General features: G+C 32.5%; 1 protein-coding gene across 7 annotated transcripts in view; it reads left to right on the top strand.

The window, feature by feature from the left end:
• Positions 1 to 13,255, top strand: part of Grip84 (Gamma-tubulin ring protein 84) — a 116,021-nt gene extending 102,766 nt beyond the window's left edge. For all 7 annotated transcript variants that reach the window (XM_085816560.1, XM_085816557.1, XM_085816554.1 and 4 more), the window contains 4 exons: positions 1,147 to 1,290; positions 2,142 to 2,222; positions 3,861 to 4,012; positions 12,017 to 13,255. In XM_085816560.1, coding sequence (XP_085672686.1) covers positions 1,147 to 1,290; positions 2,142 to 2,222; positions 3,861 to 4,012; positions 12,017 to 12,074 — 435 coding nt within the window. In that variant the 3' untranslated portion in view covers positions 12,075 to 13,255. The remainder of the gene's footprint in view (positions 1 to 1,146; positions 1,291 to 2,141; positions 2,223 to 3,860; positions 4,013 to 12,016) is intronic.
• The last annotated feature ends 6,603 nt before the right edge of the window (positions 13,256 to 19,858 follow it).

The raw sequence follows: 19,858 nt of genomic DNA, 5'->3' as shown, positions 1-19,858 counted from the left end.
CAAATGAAAATAAAGAACCAAGAGCCCTTAGATATAAAAGTGAAAAAATACAAACAAGATTTCTACATGGCCTTTGAAAAAATAGAGAAACATGATTGTGCTTGCAAGACACCTGTTTTAGAACTTAAAAGAATCTATCCTGAAAAGTTAAAAGAAGTAGCCCTAACAGTAACAGCTCTTCCTCCTACTCAGGTTAGTGTGGAAAGACTCTTCTCAACTCTGAAGTTTATCAAATCAGATCTATGGCCCTCCAACAAAGGGGGTCTTGCTGAAGCTATACTGTTTCTTAGAAATAAATAATGCCAGTTTTTCTATTTCATAATAAATGCTAATATAAATAATTTGCTATGCCATCTTTCTTTCCTTTTTTTTTTTTTTTTTTCCTGTAGCATTTATTACTTCTTCCATATTAAAAAAATAAGCTGTAACCCATGTGTATATGTTTACATATATATATATTAGGGAGTTGGAGTCTTTGGAGTCTTTAAAATTCCAGGAGTCTGAGTAGGTCATTTTCCTTACCGACTCCACAGCCCTGGTTTTTAGTTTTTAGACATTCCAGTATAAAGCTTTTTCATATTATGTGCAATCCAAACATTGTCTATGTAGTTTATGCTGCCTAAATTAAGTTGCTAGGAAAATTTTTATTTCAGAAACTGGAAAACACTTCAAATTTAAAAGGTCTAGAAGCTAAAAATCCTGATATTTTGAAACTGCATTTCATTTTTATGTTATTAGGTTCTCATTTAAGTTAACATTGCCAAGTTAACAATGGTGTAGTAATTCAAAGCATTTCATTAGTTAAAATTTAGCACTACAACAGCACAATTTGATGTATAATCAGTACAATTAAAACCCCAAAATCAGTACGAAAAAATTTCCTAGATGTTTTCAGTGTTTTTCATGCTTTTTTTAAATTTGATGAGCTTTGTAAGATTTTCTTTCTTTTACACGGGCACACCCGCAATGTACTATTTTGTGGAAGAGCCACACTGGGCTCACAAGCCACAGTTTCCCAATCACTGTTATAGTACATATGTATTAAACAGAATTCAAAAGAATACATTAAAATATTTGTTACTGAAGTTTTATTTCTAATTTATTTTGAAAATTAAAAAATCCTGATTAGAACCTTATTCTTTTTAGGTCACAAATGTAGATGAAGTACTCTTATGCCATCAGGATTTCCTTGATAATTGTGTTGATGACTGCATGCTTACAAATCCCAATCTTCTTCAATTATTAGAAATGCTAATGAAATTATGTGCTGATTTTTCAAACTTTTTACAGGTAATTTAAAGATTTTATCTAAAGTGTTGGTCACTAAGTCAATAGAGTTTCATTAAGTTCCATTATGGTGAATGTGAAAAATGTGACTGACATTTTGTTCTTAAGAATTATTTGAAGTCTATGAATATATTTTTTATTCTTAAAATTTTAATTGTTCTCCCAAGAATAAGTTCAAATAATCTTTCTGAATATGATAAGGAAAACTGAAAGTGTAATACCTATACCATATATACTGTTACATATTATTATAAAAAAGGTGATGTAATTATATAGTCATTGCAAATTTTTCAAAGTTACACCTGAAGGAAGGATCTTATTTTTTTACATTATGCTACGTGATCATAAAAATATTATTCTCTATGAACTTCTTACATTTTTTCTTTTCTTAATTTTTTTCACAATTTGCAACTTTAATTGAAATTTTTAGGTAAAAAAATAATATCAATCCATGCAAATGAAAAAAGAGGGAAATCTCCTTATTGAATAATAGTATAGCTGTCAAATTATTTGTAAACTGTGCTGTGAGGTATAAAAAAATGCTTTTCTACAGACATAAAAATTTTGTTCAATGTGTTTTTCTCCAGTATATCTGCAATTTAAAATTTTTGAAATATATTTTCATCAAGAAGAAAAATATGTTCAGACAACTGCAGTTTAGATCTTTATGAAGAGGGCATATGCAGTATTTTATGAAATGTAGTGCATGTTTTCAAAATTCTAATTCTGCTGTAAATACTTTATTTCAAATCAGTATTGAGTAAAACATTTTTATTTTCAAAGTAATTATTTTAGAAGTTTATCTAATTTGGGCATCATTTATGTATTTAATTGATGTATGCTTTTTCTTTTAGGGAATCATGAGATGTTCTATGGACATATCTGTGATGCCTGACAGTATGCTGTTTTCTATGAATGAGGAACCTTTTGCAGAGGTAAATTTTATTTTTGATTTAAAATTCTGAAATAATCTTCTCATTAAAGTTTTAATGCACATAATTTAAGCAAATACTGTTTTTAAAATTTTTTTAAAAAGTTCCTTTGCTATTAGAATGCAGTGAACGTTCTCCTGGTGACCGCTGCTGAAAGTGACCAGTATTCCTTAAAGAAAATATTAAGCATTATATCACTAAAGCATATAATCTCATTAAAATTATTTACATATGTACAAAATCTGTAATACTGTCTATTTTAAAACACAAAAAAAATCCATTTCTAGATTAGAACAAGTTTAGAGCTTCGCATACATAAATGTTAAATTTTAAACCAGCTGATAAATCATAAACTTTCTTTAAAAAAAAACAAAAGCTGCCATTTAGAGATTTTGATCAGTCTCCTGATACCATGAACAGGTAAAATTGCTAAATCTAAATAAGAGGCGGGGGGAATAAGCAGAGTTGTTTGTAGATTTTTATTATTGTTCTAAGTGATAGTGCAAGTCAAAATTTTATGTGAATATTATAGAAAAAAAAAAAAAAAAATGGTTTTGCAGTTTGTGTCATGTAATGACCTATGTTATTAGAAATATGTAAGAATCATGACAGCAGTTAATTTTGAAATTATTAAATTTAGAGATTTATTAGCAGTTAATGTTTATAGGCTAGAAGGGGAATTAAATTAGAAGTGCTAAGGGGCTTTGGAAATTAAAATTAGTATATTATATATCCACACACCACACATGTATGTATATAGTGTGTCTCTGAAAAAAGTGTTAAAAAAGAGCAACATGTATTTTTAAATTAATGTCTTAATTGCATTGTGGTTAATCTAGCAGAAAAGAAGAAATAAATGATTTTTTTACCAGAAAGACTGGTCCGGAGCAGACTTAACTCCTTTAGATTTCTCTTCTTGATGTTTGCCTGACTTGATCCCTTTAGATTTTTTTCTATGGCGGTTTCTTTGGAAAGAATATATTGAATGTCTGTAGCTGCTATTGCTGATTTTTGGACCCAGGTTGCATAGGTTATAAGGCCTGCTCTCATTAGTGATACTTTCAAACATGGGAAATGAGTGTCATCTAGACCAGTGTTTCTCAACTGGATTTACTCCAAGGACTGGTAAAATATTTCGGTACGTTCTCGTGGACCTGTAAGTTTAATAATTCGACCTATTGGCACAATTTTTGGACAGATAGCTGGGTATTTCGCGGACCGGCGGTTGACAAACAATGATCTAAACATAGCCTGAGCTGCAAATAGTGAATATAGATATTCTGAAACTACTTCATTTTAACTGAACCACAATGTGACACAATTTTAACCACAATGTGATAAATGCACTGAATTCAGATATATGTGTCATTCTTATTCATCATTTTTTACCTTGACACCCCATATTTCTAAAACTATTCATTTGCTCTTATTTAATTTAATAACTACTCCATTATGTTTGGTCAGGGAAATTAATATGTTTGATCGATGAAGATCTTAGAAATTAGAAACTAAATTTTAGTAAGAACCCTAAAAAATTACGTTTTATATAAGCTTATTTCAATTTTTAATATTCGTAAGTTTTTCTAAATGATACAATTAGTATTTTTCTTAACATCTGATGTGCATGTTAATCTTCATTAGGTATCAAGTTATCCGGCAGCACTAGAAAATTTTCAACAGCAAGTTGAAACTTTTCAGAAAAAATTTGATGAAGGCATCATTAGCATGTTGAATATCTTGCACAATGTTCACCAAAAAAAGCAAACCTCCAGAATAATTAATATGTCTTACAGGTATGTGTATGTTTTCTAGTGATAGGTGAATGGTGTTTGGCTAAATTTAATCATATAGCTGCAATATGGAATATATTTTATTTCAATTTATATATATATATATATTAATGTTTTAAATTTCAGTTTTGATTAAATGTAGATGTAATGAATTGTGCCCAAAACATGACTGAAAACTTAATTTTAAATGTACAACATTCCCATTCTTTTGGAACTTGTCGGCCTCCTTTTTGAAGATTGTTTTCACTCACTGCTTCCTATTCTTACAATAGTGATATAGTAAATATCCTTTGGATGGGACTGATAGGCACTAACTAAATGGGCATTGAAATTTTCAAACAATCGTTGCACTTTCCTATCATTAAGTTATTAATATAAGCTTGTGTTTCTGTTCAAAATCAGATTTGTTAATGCTTAAAGATGTCTCAAAACACTTTTATAAATCTGAAAAACTATGCATGAATTTCTGCCAGTGGCATATATTGAAAAATATTTTATTTGCACTTCCTGTATGTCAGTGCAGGTATAGATGAATTTTGAGCTCTGTTTTGAGAATTTTAAACCAATAATTTGTAACTTTCCATAAGTTAATTAAAAATTTTTAAGACTAATTCTGAACCAGATGATACTATGAATTTTGTATCTTTTTCATTTTCAAATTTGAATCCTTTGCAAAGAATTATGCTTTTAACATTTTTCCTAAACATGAAGTTGTCCTGCCTTTTAACACGTTGTTTAGCACTGAGAGCATGGCATTCTTCACTTTCTGGCTGCTGCATGGTCTGACTCAAGCAGATAAGGGCAGACATATTAGGGCCTGCACTAATCTGCTCAAATATCAATGCAATGGAAAAATTCTGGGCTGGATCATCAATTGTGATGAAAGTGGATTTACTTCAACAAGATAGGGTGAAGAGGGGGTTGATCTGCGCCCAGTGAGCCTATCGGCAGCTTCACAAAGTGCACATTGACTAACAAAAAGATCATGCTTTGTATCTGGTGGGATTTATGTGCTATTATTCACAAACAGTATCTGGAAAAAGGTAAAACCCTCGACAGTAAGGTGTACAGCAAGATGCTGGTCCCTGTTTACACTTGACTAACAAAAAAGATCATGCTTTGTATCTGGTGGGATTTATGTGCTATTATTCACAAACAGTATCTGGAAAAAGGTAAAACCCTCGACAGTAAGGTGTACAGCAAGATGCTGGTCCCTGTTTACACTGCTATCAAGGAAGAACATCGAACTGAGTTCCGGTGCAAGAAGGTACTGTTTCATCAAGATAATGCAAGACCATGTGTGTCTGCATTCACCAGCCTGAACTCTGTATGGACTCAAATGTGATCTTTCCCCACACTCACTATATAGCCCAAACATCGCTCTGTTTGACTTCTGCCATTTTTTTTCACACCTGCAGCTACATCTTGCTGGTGTTATCTTCTATTCTGCACAGGATGTCCAAAATGAGGTTGACCTGTTTTTCGACTTGCAGCCACCAAATTTCTGGGCCGAAGTCTAACTACCAAAATGTTGGTAGAAAATCATAGGATTTGGGTGGTTATTACTACCTACACTCAAGGTACTGCTTTCATGGTTCCCCACCTAACTTTATTAAGAATGCTTTTTGGTGCAAAACTATCCTTACAACCAGATATCATGAGATAAGCAACTAAAGTTATGTTGTTCTTCTAAATTTTTTCTTGCTTCTATCGCATGTGGTTTCATCAACAGCCTTAGTTAGTGGTCTTTTGAAAAGGAATGGTTCATTGATACTAAAGTGAAAGAAACTAGAACTGGAAGAGTTGCAGGAAGATGTCAGTTCACAGTTCTGTGAATAAAGTGAGTTCTGAATGAGTGTATTAAATTAGGAATTTAAGAAAGCTAAATAAGATTAGAATGCAGTTTTAAAATAAAAATTCAAAAAGTTAAGTCTTGACAATTAGTTAAGAATAAATTAACATACGTTATGAATAAATTTAATTAAGAAGTTTAATGGATAAGAACAATTCATGATTATGATACATTAAAATTAAATTACTGAGAGTTAAAAACAACTGAATTAAACATTTTCTGGTGTGGCATGTCAAAGGAGAGGCCAAAGTAAAAGGTGAAGGTGTTCTCTATGCTACAGTAAGGGAGAATTTACCAAGAAATGTTTTAGATTACTTTTAGCAATGATAAAACAAATTAAGATATTGCCGGGTTAAGCTAGTGAAGTACTGGTAGTTTGATAGTAACTCTAATCAAGCAAAGATGATGTTAGAGGGGAGATGTTAAATAGTCTGCTCATGACAAATCTGGGCTTCTTGGCAGAGCTGAGATTTTCAGGATCATAATAGAATATTGAATGCAAGACAGGATTACCTATCTGTAAATATTGAAAGAATTTTCCCAGAAATATGTGTCAGGGCTGAATTTTGAAGTCAGAATGGGAAATCTTTATTTTGAACGTACCAGTAAGCATTTGAGAAGATCTGAAGCTTCACACTCGGGAAGATCTGAATTTCCTTTAGGTAGGAGTTTGCAGTATCATAATAGGAAATTGAATGCAAGACAGGGTTATTTATCTTATATAACCCTGTCTTGCGTGAATATTGAAAGAATTTTCCTGGAAATATGTGTCTAGAAGCTGAATTTCGAAGTCACAATGAAAATTTGGAAGTCTTTATTTCAAACATCCAGTAAGCATTTGAGAAGATCTAAAGCATCACTATCTGGAAGATTTGAATTTCCTTTATATAGGTGTTTGCAGCAGTTGATCAGATGGGTGCAGCATAGGTGAAGATAAGGCACATTGTGCTTGAGTACAGTAGGAGGTTATTATTCAGAGATAAATGACTAGGCCAGAAATCAGGTTCAGAAGTTGAGTGCGGACAGACAGTTCTCGCTTTAAATACTGCATAACTGATGTATAGTCCCCAGAGTAGTTTCACATCCAGATGCACTCCCAAGTACTTGTATGATTCCACCCAAGATACATCTTCTTCATAGAACTTGAGTGGTTGGTGTTGGCTCTTTCTGAAGAACACAGTAGCGGCAGACTTGATGATATTAATTTTGATTTTCCAGTTAATGAGCAAGCATTTTAAATCTGGAGATATGAAAGAGTAAGGTGTAGTGAAGAGTGCTGTCAGATGATGGCTGTGTCATCTGCATAAAGTGCAAGATCAACCCTTGGTGGTTGTGTACGTCATTGAGTTGAGTTTTTTGAGGTCAGGAATAAAGAGAGATTCCTGTCTTGAAGGCATATAGCAAGCTGCTACTGCTGTAAGGGGGTGAATCAAGAACATAAATTTGGACGATCGTTGCTTCTAAAGCCTCTAGTTTGAGAACTGGAATTCTACTATGTTTGACAGCACGTTTTACATTAATGCAAGTACCACCACTAGTGCAAATAACATCACTGCTGCTAGCTGTTTTGTCATTGCAGTAGCAGATATAATGAGAAATATTCACACTACATTCCTCTAATAGATTTGTCTTCTGAAAGAGGAAGAGGTCTAAGTAGTACTCACTGATATAATCCCAAAGTGAAATTTTTTTAACACCATTCACATTCCAGAAGCCATTAAGATGATCTCCTCTGATACAGTTGAATGTTAGGCCTTAGTTTGTGAGAGCACAGTCTCACTCTCGTAGATGTAAAATGCTCTGTCAGGCCTCATGGAAACAGTACAGAGCCTAGGTAGAGCATTCTGGAATGCATGGAGCTGGATGCTTTTGTCTATTCTGAGATATACTCCTCAGTACGACTATACAGGAATTGCCATCTACAGCTGTGGCAGGAGGATTAGTACGCTCGGAAGCTACCCCAAGTAAAGGGGGACTGTGCAACTAAATGGACCAGGAGTGAGAAGAAATTTTGGTTTTCTAGCTCCCTGGAAGTTCAGATTTAGTGTTTGGAGATATTTGTTTTTATTGCCACGATTCTCCAACACTGGTTGCATACTTTTTTGCCTTTATGCTTCTCCATGATGATATCCAGTCCCATCATGAAAATCTATTTGTAGATGTAAAATATGGTTATGGTCAGATTAAGTTGTGCCAGGAACAAAGGCGTAGGGTGCCAGTACTTCTAACACAGGTAATTTTATGAATATTACAGAATAAGCCATCAAGATTAGCTCATTGAATTCTTTCAGAATGAATTTTGACCAGGAAGCCAGGAATAATGACTTTCACCAGCCAATCTTGTTTCAAATTAAAGGATGATATTTGTCATCAGATTCAATATAAATCCTCAGATATTTTCCTTTCATACTGCACTGGGCTTTGGGAACAGCATGTTGTACCACACATACCAGAAATTCCCAGTCCTTTGGTTCCATAAAGAAATATGGAATAATTTTCTTTCTGTGTATGAGTGGGGGAACGACTCTTGTCTTTCCTCCCACTCATACAAAATCACAATGTCTTGTCACAAACCTGGTCCTGCTCCAAAATTTCTCCATATACATTTTTCATCTTCTGAGAAGGAGGAGAAATACTGGTTTTTTGATTCCCTGGAGGGGATATACTCGTTGCTGCTGTATTTACTCCAAGATGGTGGTAAAAGAAAAAAAGTTGTATTTGAAACTGCATTTCTTCCAGTTTTCAAACAAGATGATGCAGAGGCTAAATGAAACCATCAGAATCACTTTTTCAAATTCTTTTGTTAGCGTTTTTCTAAATTATTACTAGCTTTGTTAGGGATTACTGATTTACATTTTCTATTAGGAGAATTGGCTGTTTTTAGATTTTTTTTTTTTTTTTTTTTTTTTAGCAGATACGCTCCTGTCGACCCTTGCAAATCCGAGGGAGAGATTATGATTTTCGTGCCAGACCGTACCCATATCCGCAGCAGGTCTCCAAGGTGAACAGCCTCTAGTCGATAGAACAATGTAGGTAAGGGAAGTCGGCAAGTTCGATCCGTAACTTCGGGACAAGGATTGGCTCTGAGGATTGGGCCCGTCGGGCTGGGGTCCGAAGCGGGTGTGGCACTGCACTGGGACTGGGCGAGACTGGCCATGAAAGCAGTCCGGTCCTGCCCGGACCAGCGTCGGGGCCTTCCCGTGGAATGCCTCAGCTGCGCGGCGCACCGGGCAGAAAGCTCGGAGCGACCGTTTCGGCTGGCAACTAACAGCCGACTCAGAACTGGCACGGACTAAGGGAATCCGACTGGATTATTTTCTTTATTTTGCGTACTTGCATCATGCAAGTATGCATTGTTACTAGTGGTATCACCAGCTGAAACCATTGTTCTTCAGTGCCCAGCATTGAAAATAGAAACAAATTCAGGCATTTGGCAAGATAAAAAATGTAGTTAGGTGTTTTTTTTTTTTTTTTTTTTCCCCACCTGCTTGAAATCAAAGTTAGCTAAGGGCATGCTGTGCTTGGCTCTGGAAAGTATTGTCTGCATCTCAATGAAATAACTCTTGTGAGAATAGAGCTGCTTTATTTCAATAATAAGACTTTCTACAGCAATTGTAGATGATTATTATTCTCAGCAACGGTGGCATCTCAGGAGGTACAGAGCTCTCATAATTGCTTGATTGATCTCCTTGAATCCTGTTGCTTGGTGCTTCTCTAAATCCTAAAATATTCGCTTCCTAAATTCTGCCGCCCATTGCGGTTGTACCAGCTGTGGCAGTAACTTTTAGCTTATATGAATAACAAATCAGTTATTCTCATTTCAAACAACACTAAATGCAGTTGCCATATTTGCTGCATTATTGACTAGAAAACTATTTTTTTCTAACTTTTAAAATGGTATTAGCATAAAGAAAAAGTAAATTTTTCACTTGTACGTGGTGTTAAAAATGTATCAGTAAAATTCAGTAAATATGCAGTTCTATCTATTGTACAAACATGTATGTAAATTATTTGTTGATTGTGATTTTATAAGACCAATCATCTAGCATCACACATATTATTTAACTAAAGCATTACTGTATTTTTCTGTTTATTCTTCATATGTATAATTCAATGATTAACTACTAAATTCATTTTAAAATGTGACTTATATCCAGGATGCAGCATTTTCATTAATTTTATTAAATGAGGGTTTTATACATTATGAAATAATGCATATGCAACATAAAAAAAATTACCTGCTTGATGCTGTTTTAATTTTATGTTGTAAGTAAATATGCTATAAAACTGCATGATATGGTGCTGTTTTAGCAATACATTTAGTTAGATCATGCTCCATAGGTTTTTAATTAGAGTTCTAATTATCAGATTTATACTTAAAGGTTAGAAAAACATGATAGTCATGCATTTTCTTGCATTATACTGTCATGATTTGTTTAAAATATTTTAAGCAATTCTACTCGAAGCTTCTGTTTTTTTGTATTCAGAAATTAAAACCTCCGTAAAAGCATTATAAGTTATTATAAGGTTTTGATTTTAGAAAATGTAGGAGACTCTCTAATTTATTCAATGTTTTTTAATCTGCTGTAGAAAACCAAAAAACTGTTTAGCTTTCTCCCCTCCCCACATTTCAAGGCTCAACTCGTCAGAATGACATTTTTCTCCTCCTGGTGTGTTTGAACTTAGATTCCGTAGTCATTAGCAGTAAACGTAAAAATTACATGTGAGTCTATTATAAAAGAAGGAAACTTATTTTCTTGTTTAAATGACTGAATAAAATCATGAATTTAATCATCTAATCATCACTGACATTCTGGTTAGTTTGATAAAACTCACGATTTAGATGTTTTCACTCGCGGACAAATAACAGACGTTGTATGGATTATTGACTTTCAGAAATAGGTTGAGAATTGGAATTTTCGAATTCCTAAGTACCTATGGTAGAGCACATCGATAGTAATACAAAGAACATGTAATCATGGATGGTAATATAAATTAAATGATTGTGATCTTTGAAGAGAGTCATATCATGAGTAGACAGTGACACCAAAACCTTAGCTCAAATGCTCACCCAACTGAAAGAGGGGTCCAGTCAAACCAGTAAATGGATTGTGCAGCACTCACTTTTGCTTTTAATGAGCTTAAGAAGCCGAAGATCCATCAGAGTACCATTTCTCGCTATGTTTAGTTTTCTTCATGGGCCAGAAAACCATGAATGGACCATTAGTGATTGTAAGCAAATGGCATGGAATGGTGAGTCTAAATTCCAAATGCATGGATGTTGACGCTAGGCTAAGTTACTATGTTGACGCTAGGCTAAACCTAGGCAAACCTTATAGAAGCTATTGTTTAATTGTATTAGATCATCAATGCACAGAATTGGCATAGGCTCTCTATGCAGACCTGCTCAGCATTCATGCTTTTTTGTTACCTAAATGTACATGAAGTGTATGAATAGGAAAACTGCTCTTAAGATTCCAATTGCCTGCAGCCTAGTTTGAAGACCATTTGAACTTCATTCTCCCTGCAGAAATCGCTGCTGAGAAGTCCAGATTTAAATTTTAATGAATATCTTTTGAGTATTCTGGAAAAAGCATGTCATCATTTACCATCATTCTTAACTGATTTACTGGAAATTTTAGAAAATGTGTAGCAGGCCAATTCTCAATAAACTTATTGGATACATTGCAGATGTTACCAAGATTAATGAAACAGCAACTAGTTATTAAGCAGGTATCCCTAATTTAGTAGACTTCAGTCTGTGAATAGATAGCATAATAAATCATATAAATAAAAACAATAGTATCAAAAATATCAAATGTAACCAACATCTTTGAAAACAAAATTTAATACCTTTAATACATTTTTTCACATGTATATTTGAATCTATCAGTTTCTATGTTCAAACCCTCCCGATTAGTATATATAGCGTAATCTTCTCCTTTTTGATAAAGTTAACAAAATGGAGAAGGAAATACAATAATTACCTGCACTTGTTTAATATTCTCCTTTAAAATATTTGTAATGAAAACTGAATTGATAATAAGCATTTATTTAAAATATTTGCATGCAGTTTTATTCATCACCTCATGGCATTAAAAATTGCATAAAATATTAAAATTTTGATGACTAAACAGTTTGTGTTATTTTTCCAGATTGGACTTTAATGGCTTCTATGAAGAAATGAAACTTAAATCAGAAGAAAGTGATTAAGTTAATTAAGTTTCATAAAGTGTGTATATATGAGACAGAATAAATGCCAAATCAATGTACATTTAGTCCTTGAAATATGTAAATTCTGGAAATGTGTATTATTATAGTAACAGAATGATACAAAGTATTGTAAAAATACTTTAAATTATTTTTGTATTTTTTAAAATTTCAAACTCAAGTTCTTTATAATTATTATATGTTATTGAAATGTAATTTTTTTCATCTATTTAAAATGTAAAATATTTAAATTCACTATTTCTGATTTACATTTGCTGCAATTTATGAAATTGCCCACAGTTAGCAGAGTTTACTTGCCTTACTACAGCAGATATATGTAGCATTGTAAATCAAATTTTGCACTGGAGTGTACATGAAAACCATTCTGATATCACTGAAGTCTCATCACAACAAACTCTCCTATACATGAGTGTGACAGCTTTCCTTAACATGTTCATTGTCATCTATGACAATACTTGTGTAGCTGGCAAGCTGAGTTTACTTGCCCACTAAAAAGTAAATCATTATTGGTCACCTTACCTAAATCACCGAGTACTAGTATTGCTATAGCAAATGCATGTAATGTTTATGTGCTTCACATACTGAAATGGATCTTTTATTTCTAAAAATGCTATAGACAAACTGCTTGAATTCTTATTCAGAATAATGGAAAATAACATATTACATGTGCAGGAGTTTTACATCAATGCAGAGAACAGATGAGTATTGCGTATCTAGTTTTGAGTTATCTCGTAGTTGGCACAAGGAGCAAAACTGTTCCATATGCCAAACATGAGTATACTTGTAAAAAGTAATCTATATTTAAATAATAAAAACAAAAGAAAATAACTTAAAAGCTTAAACGTGCAGAATCGTGGTGTTTGTGAACAGATGCATCGTATCAACTGTGGCAGCAAACATGTTAATTCTGTAAAATATTACCATGCTACTTTGCTCGATACATTTCAAGTGTTAAATCTGTCAGCAAATTCTGATTATTAGCATGCTGAATTGACAGTGATTAACAATTTTAAGACTTCTGCAAACAGTAAATGGTTGAAAGTTCTTTTAATTTTAAAGTAAATATTTTACTTTCTCAACAGTTCAGATCTTAATTTTTCTGTATGTTATAATTGTGTCCCATATTTTTACTTGTAAATAAAAAGTCACATTCTTGAAACTTATAGTATCTTTGAATATTCCTGTTTAGTCTATTAGTATATACTGGTGTGTATCTATACTGATGTCAACAAAAATATGACAGAACTGAAACACAATACAGAAAAATAAGCAGTAAAGGGGGGAAAAAATTTTTTTAATCTTTTAAGGGCATTTCAGAAATAAACTGATGGAAATCAGGAGGCCAATTACTATTAATATTTTTAAGTGCCAGTTTTAATATCTTTCTTTAACAGTCAAATTTGAAACACACTTTGCCACATTAGCTGTAATCACAAAAGGTATCTGGACCCAACTTAAATGTACTCAAATAACTTTTAAAGTTTCCATCGCCAGTAAGGAAGTGGGTCATTTTATAACTTGTAAAAAAAAGTTGACATAATTTCATTTTGATGGAAGGGAAAAATCTCTTGAACTAATGTATTCATGATTCTGTGGGTCCACAATAATTTCATTCGTGTACATAAACACCCATATGTTTATGAACAAACATAAAAGAAACTGAAATGTTTTCATCTTTTTGTTTTTTAAGTTGTCTTGAAATCTCTTCAAGTATGTTATCAGAAGAAGGAGTACATTTTAGGATCTCCACGGATGAAAGAGAATCAATACAAATGAGAAAGTCTGAAACAGCACTATTTTATTCAGTGATCCATTTGACAGCAAAATTTGAACACAAAAGTTCAGCTATAAAAACCTTGCATTCATCTTGAATTTTAAATTGAAAGTGCTCAAATTCATGACCACTTCTAAAGACAATAAATGCAAAACTAACTTTGCCATCAGTATAGCAAGTTACAAGGAAATCATCCATTTTATTTCTAAATTAAATAACATTAACAGCATTTCTTTCTGATGGAGGCAAAAATGCAATCATAACCAAAACATAGCAGGAAGATCCCTACTCTGGAAGAAAACCAAGATATCATCTGCAATGCTATTTTTATCCTTTGATAGGAGATCATTAATAATAATTTTCCGAAGAGTAATTTCAGAAACTGAGTCTTGATGGAAATCCCCTCCAAGGAACATTATGCATGCCATGATTCTTAACAGGCACTGAAAATAAAGATACTTGGGAAAGGACAGTTTTATTTAGGCAAGAACCACTAGTACAACTGTTAAAAATATCAGATATGAGTAACATGAGAAGAGCAAAACTCCCGAAAACAACCAAATTTACGTAAATGGGTTTGAAGATTTTAAATGGAACGTTTGAAGTGTCTCGTGAGACCATAGAGAAACAAAATTCTAATTCTGTCATCATATGATCAGACAGACACCAAATCGAAATATCCTTGAGAAGATCTGAACCAATAACTGTAACATCAGTGTAGCTTGAACCCTGAGCTTCACAAAAAGTAGGTCCAGAATCTTTGTTTATAATAAATGAGTTATTGTACAAATAAATTCATTCAGTTTATCTCTACAAGCATCTGAATAGGACTAAACCATAATTCAAATTTAGCATTGGAGTTCGTACACCAAACCAGTGGAGTATGTAACAATTTTACTAATTTTATGCAGATCTAGGCCAATATTCAAGATTATATTAATTTATAAAATATTTAAAATTCAATATTTATATGTTATACCTCTTAAAAACAGATATTTGCATTTCAAGAAACTTAATTTGTTATGAATTTAATGACAATTAGAAACATTATTTGAAATAGTTTAATTCATAAAGTTTGCATCAAAAAGAAAATTATAGAACAAATTAAATGCAAGATTTTTTTTTAGCTGAAATATTTTTTAAACCTTTTCTGACACTGTGAAGAAACACAAAAATCAACAAATTTATACTGTCTTTTAAATCTAATAATTTTACTGCTTTCAAAATATCTGCCTAAGAATTTATAAAAATGTAATTGGTTGTTAAAGTCTAAATTATAATAAATTAAATATTTATAAATTGCATACAATTGTTATTTAATGAATTTTATTCCAGTAATACATCTGTTATCTAATTCCTCAGTGTCAACTCATGCATATTTCAAATGCATTGTCTATTTCTCCTATTGACTCATTATAGCTTAATCACACACACACACACAAAATATATTATACAGTAACAGTAATATCACATCATACTGGGTTTTAATGAAAGTTTCCCACCACCCACAAATATTGTCTGTACAAACAGTTTATGTTGGCTTTTTTAATCATATTTTGTCAAACAATTTTTGGCATTTGAAAGAAAAAGACTTCCTTTAGAACACTGTGTTGTGAAATTTGTAAAAAAAAAAAATATCACTATCATCAAGTACAAGATGTCTGAAATGGAACTGTCACGCTACCATATTAGAATCATCATTTACTTCCAGTTCTGTTTCAAAATCATGTATATAGCTTTAGGTACTAGTGTTGTATCATATGTCACTATGAAGATTTAATACCGAAAGTTGAAAAACAAGGATTATAACATTCAAGAAGCAAAGTGCTCTGGCCAGCCTTCGAGAACTTGTGGAAGATGATCAGTATGCAACCATTCGAGACCTTGCTAAGGAGTTAAGACATCGATAATTGCCATGCCACTAGTCGTGCTATGCACCGAATAAACTCGACATACAAGTTCAATTGCTAGGTGCCGCATGAGCTAAATCAAACAGATAAGGACAGACGTGGTCGGGCCTGTACTAATCTACTCAAATATCAAAAGATCTGGACCAGATCGTCAAGTGTGATGAAAAGTGGAGTTATTTCAACAACACAGGCCAAAAAAGGGGTTGGTCTGCTTTGTATCTGGTGAAATTGTCATGGTGTTATCTATAAAAAGTATCTGAAAAAAGGTAAAACCCTCAACAGTAAGGTGTACAGCGAGATGCTAGTCTATGCTGACACTGCTATCAAAGAAAACATCAAAAATTTCCGGCACAAAAAGGAAATGTTCCATCAAGATTATGTAAGAGCTCAAAAACATACTGATTTAAAAAAAAAAAGGGTTTGTACACTATCCGATGATGCAGCATCACTTGACAATTTTCCAGAATTTTAAAATGTTATTTTCCAAGTCCCTAAATGATCGATTCTTGCAATGAAAATACAAAATAATGAACAAATAGATATATGCAGAACTTTAATTTGTATGCATTTACTTATCTAAATTCTATTCATTTATAATTTGTTTATTAGTTATTTACAAATTGTTTTCACACTTTTAAGACAATTCATGCAAAAAGGTATGTTCTTTTTGTCAATATGAACTAAATAAATAAGGGGAGAAAATGACAATGCAAATGTATTTTAAAGCAGAAATTCAGTAAAGCATGCATTTTGATGACATGTTTGGTAATTAAAAATTGGCCAAAATATACTCATCATTTAAAATTTTAAAAAAATAATTCAGCCTAAAGGAAGCAATCTATTTAAATAAAATCAAGTATGTCACTCTCTCTTACTATCAAATCATTAAAATTTTGCACTTGTCTTTACTGTGTTTTCCATACTATAAATGTACATCCTTATGTGCAATTTTTATTTTGACTAGTAGTTTAAACCAGCATTCCTCAAAATATAGTCCTCATAGATTAGCAAAAATGTCCTGTAAATGAAATTTTTATATCATTTCTTGTAGCTGTTGGTGACACTGGCATACCTTTCATATAATTTCATTCATTCTTAAAACCAAATAAACTAAATCTCTGTCTACAAGGTAATTCTTTGACTTTTTTCAAGCCATGTGAAATTAAAGAAATTTGAGAGAGAACTTGGTTCACAGGTTAATTGTATAAAACAGATAAATTCTGCACCATTTCCAATCTTAGGATCATTTTTAGTAGAAAATTATGTCATTATTGGAAAAGATATAGTGACCTATGTTTGCATGTTGAAACTCTGAAGTTTCAATTTAGAACTTATTTTCCAAGTGGTAAATATAAGGCATTTTCATATAGGTTCTTGATTCATTCCACTGTGATTCTGATAATAACCTGTTAACTATGATTGAAGGAAAGAGAATAGTTAATTAAATGCATCAGACTTAATATGAAATTCCAAGCAGAAGGTGTGGTTATTTCTTTAGCTTACTGCCAGTCAAAGTGGAATATGGGGAACTGTACAATTGTACTTTAAAAATATTATAATTCTTTCTGTTTCTACATATTAGTGTAAGAAAGGGTTTTCATTACTAACTCTAACAACAATGGACAGAAATCGATGCATATGCCAATCTCACTGTTAAATTATTATATGTAAAACAGTTGTACAAGAATTCGCAAGCTCATTAATGTCAATACCAAGATTTATTTTTTATTTAATAACATAAGGATTATTTAAAGTATAAATAACTTTGAATTATTAAAAACAAATACAACAAATTAATCTTAATTAGCTCTATTTAGTTGTTTTCGAAGGGGACAAGAATAAGGTGGTTCAGAAAACGTTCTAATTCGTAAGAATAGAGCTTCGAAAAGAGTGCTGAAACGAGCATTGTTGTCAATGAACTGACCGATAAGATGCGGAGAAACAAAGAATACAGACTCTGTTGTCCTAGATTATCGGTGAGCCCGGTTTGGGCACACCTAGGGTTCGCCGTTTGATTTTAGGCAAGATTTCAAAGTAAAAATTTAAAACTAATATAGAATAAGGAGATAAGCATACAGCCAAAAAAATAACATAGAAATTCCTTTTCAAAGAATTCCTTTTATACCCTAAAAAAAATCTGGAAGGTTTCTTTGAAAAATGAGGGTCTTAAAAAACTAAACATGGCTAAAATATATGGACTGGTTTGTGTTGAGCTGCCATCTACTATAAATAAAGAAGGTTCAGAGTAACCTATAAATCCTTTTTCATTCAATTTTTCTGTGCATACAGAGGAAATTTTTAGGTGTGTCTAGACCAGACACACTGTGCCGCAAAGGGTTAAAGCATATTATGCTTTGGGGACAAATTCAACAGCAATTTCAATAACTGGACACATTCAAGAAAGGTTGCATCATTAGGATTGCATGAATTGCAGGTGTTTATTTAATTGTACTGATATCATACCTGTTGCACAGATGTCACCAATGCATGTTGGTTGCGGCACTGGATTTCCAACAAGTGTGCATTTCCAACATGCATGCTGGGAGGGACTTGCACAGAAAACAATGAGGGATGATTGTAGAATTATATGACATGGTTGACTTGAAGCAAGCAGTGATCCTCTCCCTGTAACTTCTCATAAGTGCCAGTATTACTAGTAGATAGCTGCCTGCCATTGTACTATATGAATACAGACTGTAAGAAAGCCTTGCTGAATAGTAACATAATCATCACATGTTTAGATGGATGGCTGTCATAGTATGGAAGCTGATTTCATAGGACTCCTTATTGTTGTTGGACTTTATCTCTTTGACAGCACAATGGTAATAATGAGACCTGATCAGTGTTCCTGCCACTGTGAATGCCTCCTCCCAGCACTTTGTTTCTAGAAGACCCAAATATCTTCATAAAGCTGGCATTTAAAAAACTTTCCATACAATCATAAATGCTCTGCTGTAGCAAACTTCACTGCCAGACTAATCCGCAATGGAAAACTTCTAAATGCTATAGGTTACTTTTTAAAGCTGCTGCCACCACAAAATCCACACAGATAAGTTCACACAATTCTATTTACATGGGATAGGCTAACACATGACTATTAAGGACATCAATAAGTCCATGCCGTGACATAGGACATGTTCATTAGAAATAATTAGTCTATCTTGAGAACCATAACAGTTCCAGTTGTACAATAAATATTTGTCACATCAGTCATTTTTTAATCATTGTTCATGACTGCAAAAGTTTCACAAGTAACATTAATTTTCCAATAATCAGACACTCCCTTTGGGTATACCATTTTTTTTTTTATACGAGTATATTTGTAAAATTTTTAAATTGTATTTTCACTTAAATAATAATAAAAGCAATTACTCAAAGTAAACAACAACAGCAAAATTCCAAATCGTCAGTTACGAAATAATAACAAAAATTTAAAATAAAAAGTGAAAATGAAGTAAATTGCACTTCTGGGAAATTTCACTGATTGACATTTAAAACAAGAAATGAATAAAAATTTATAAAACTGAAGTTTAGAATAATCATAAAACAGCAAAAAGTTAATTTGAACCATGTGGATCAGAATATTATAAATTAAATCTGTCAAGAAATGTTTGATTTTCATTTAAATTTCATATATGAAATAAAAGCAGAAAATATATGTTTATAATAATAAACTTTCTGATAAAATGGGTGTTCAAAATCTCTGTAAAAGTGAACATCCAGTCATTCATCTCTCGGCCCACAACACAGCTATTCATACAAACCTGGTATGTGCTTTCTTAAACCAATTTCTACATCTTGGACACTTCTGAAATCAAATAATAAGCATTTTATATATTCTTGGGGGAAAGTGCAGAATTGCCCACTGCTTGGCACGTTTTTAAGAATTGCACATACTCGCTATCCATGTACACATCAACCTATTTTCACTTAAAAAGTCAAAGAAAATTGACAAAAATCCAATTCTTACTCTTGCAAAAAGCACCAAACAAATATGTGGGCGATTCTGCACTTTAACCTATTCTTGTACAGTATTCTTTCTCACATATTCCATGAATGCAATTTGGCAACTGCAGCACTAA

Source organism: Stegodyphus dumicola, chromosome 5 (assembly GCF_044657685.1).
Source record: "Stegodyphus dumicola isolate Sdum_Otavi_A_Nest chromosome 5, ASM4465768v1".
NCBI classification, from domain to species: Eukaryota; Metazoa; Arthropoda; class Arachnida; order Araneae; family Eresidae; genus Stegodyphus; species Stegodyphus dumicola.
Note: the sequence above shows the minus strand (reverse complement) of the source record. Positions and strands in the feature narration are given on the sequence as shown.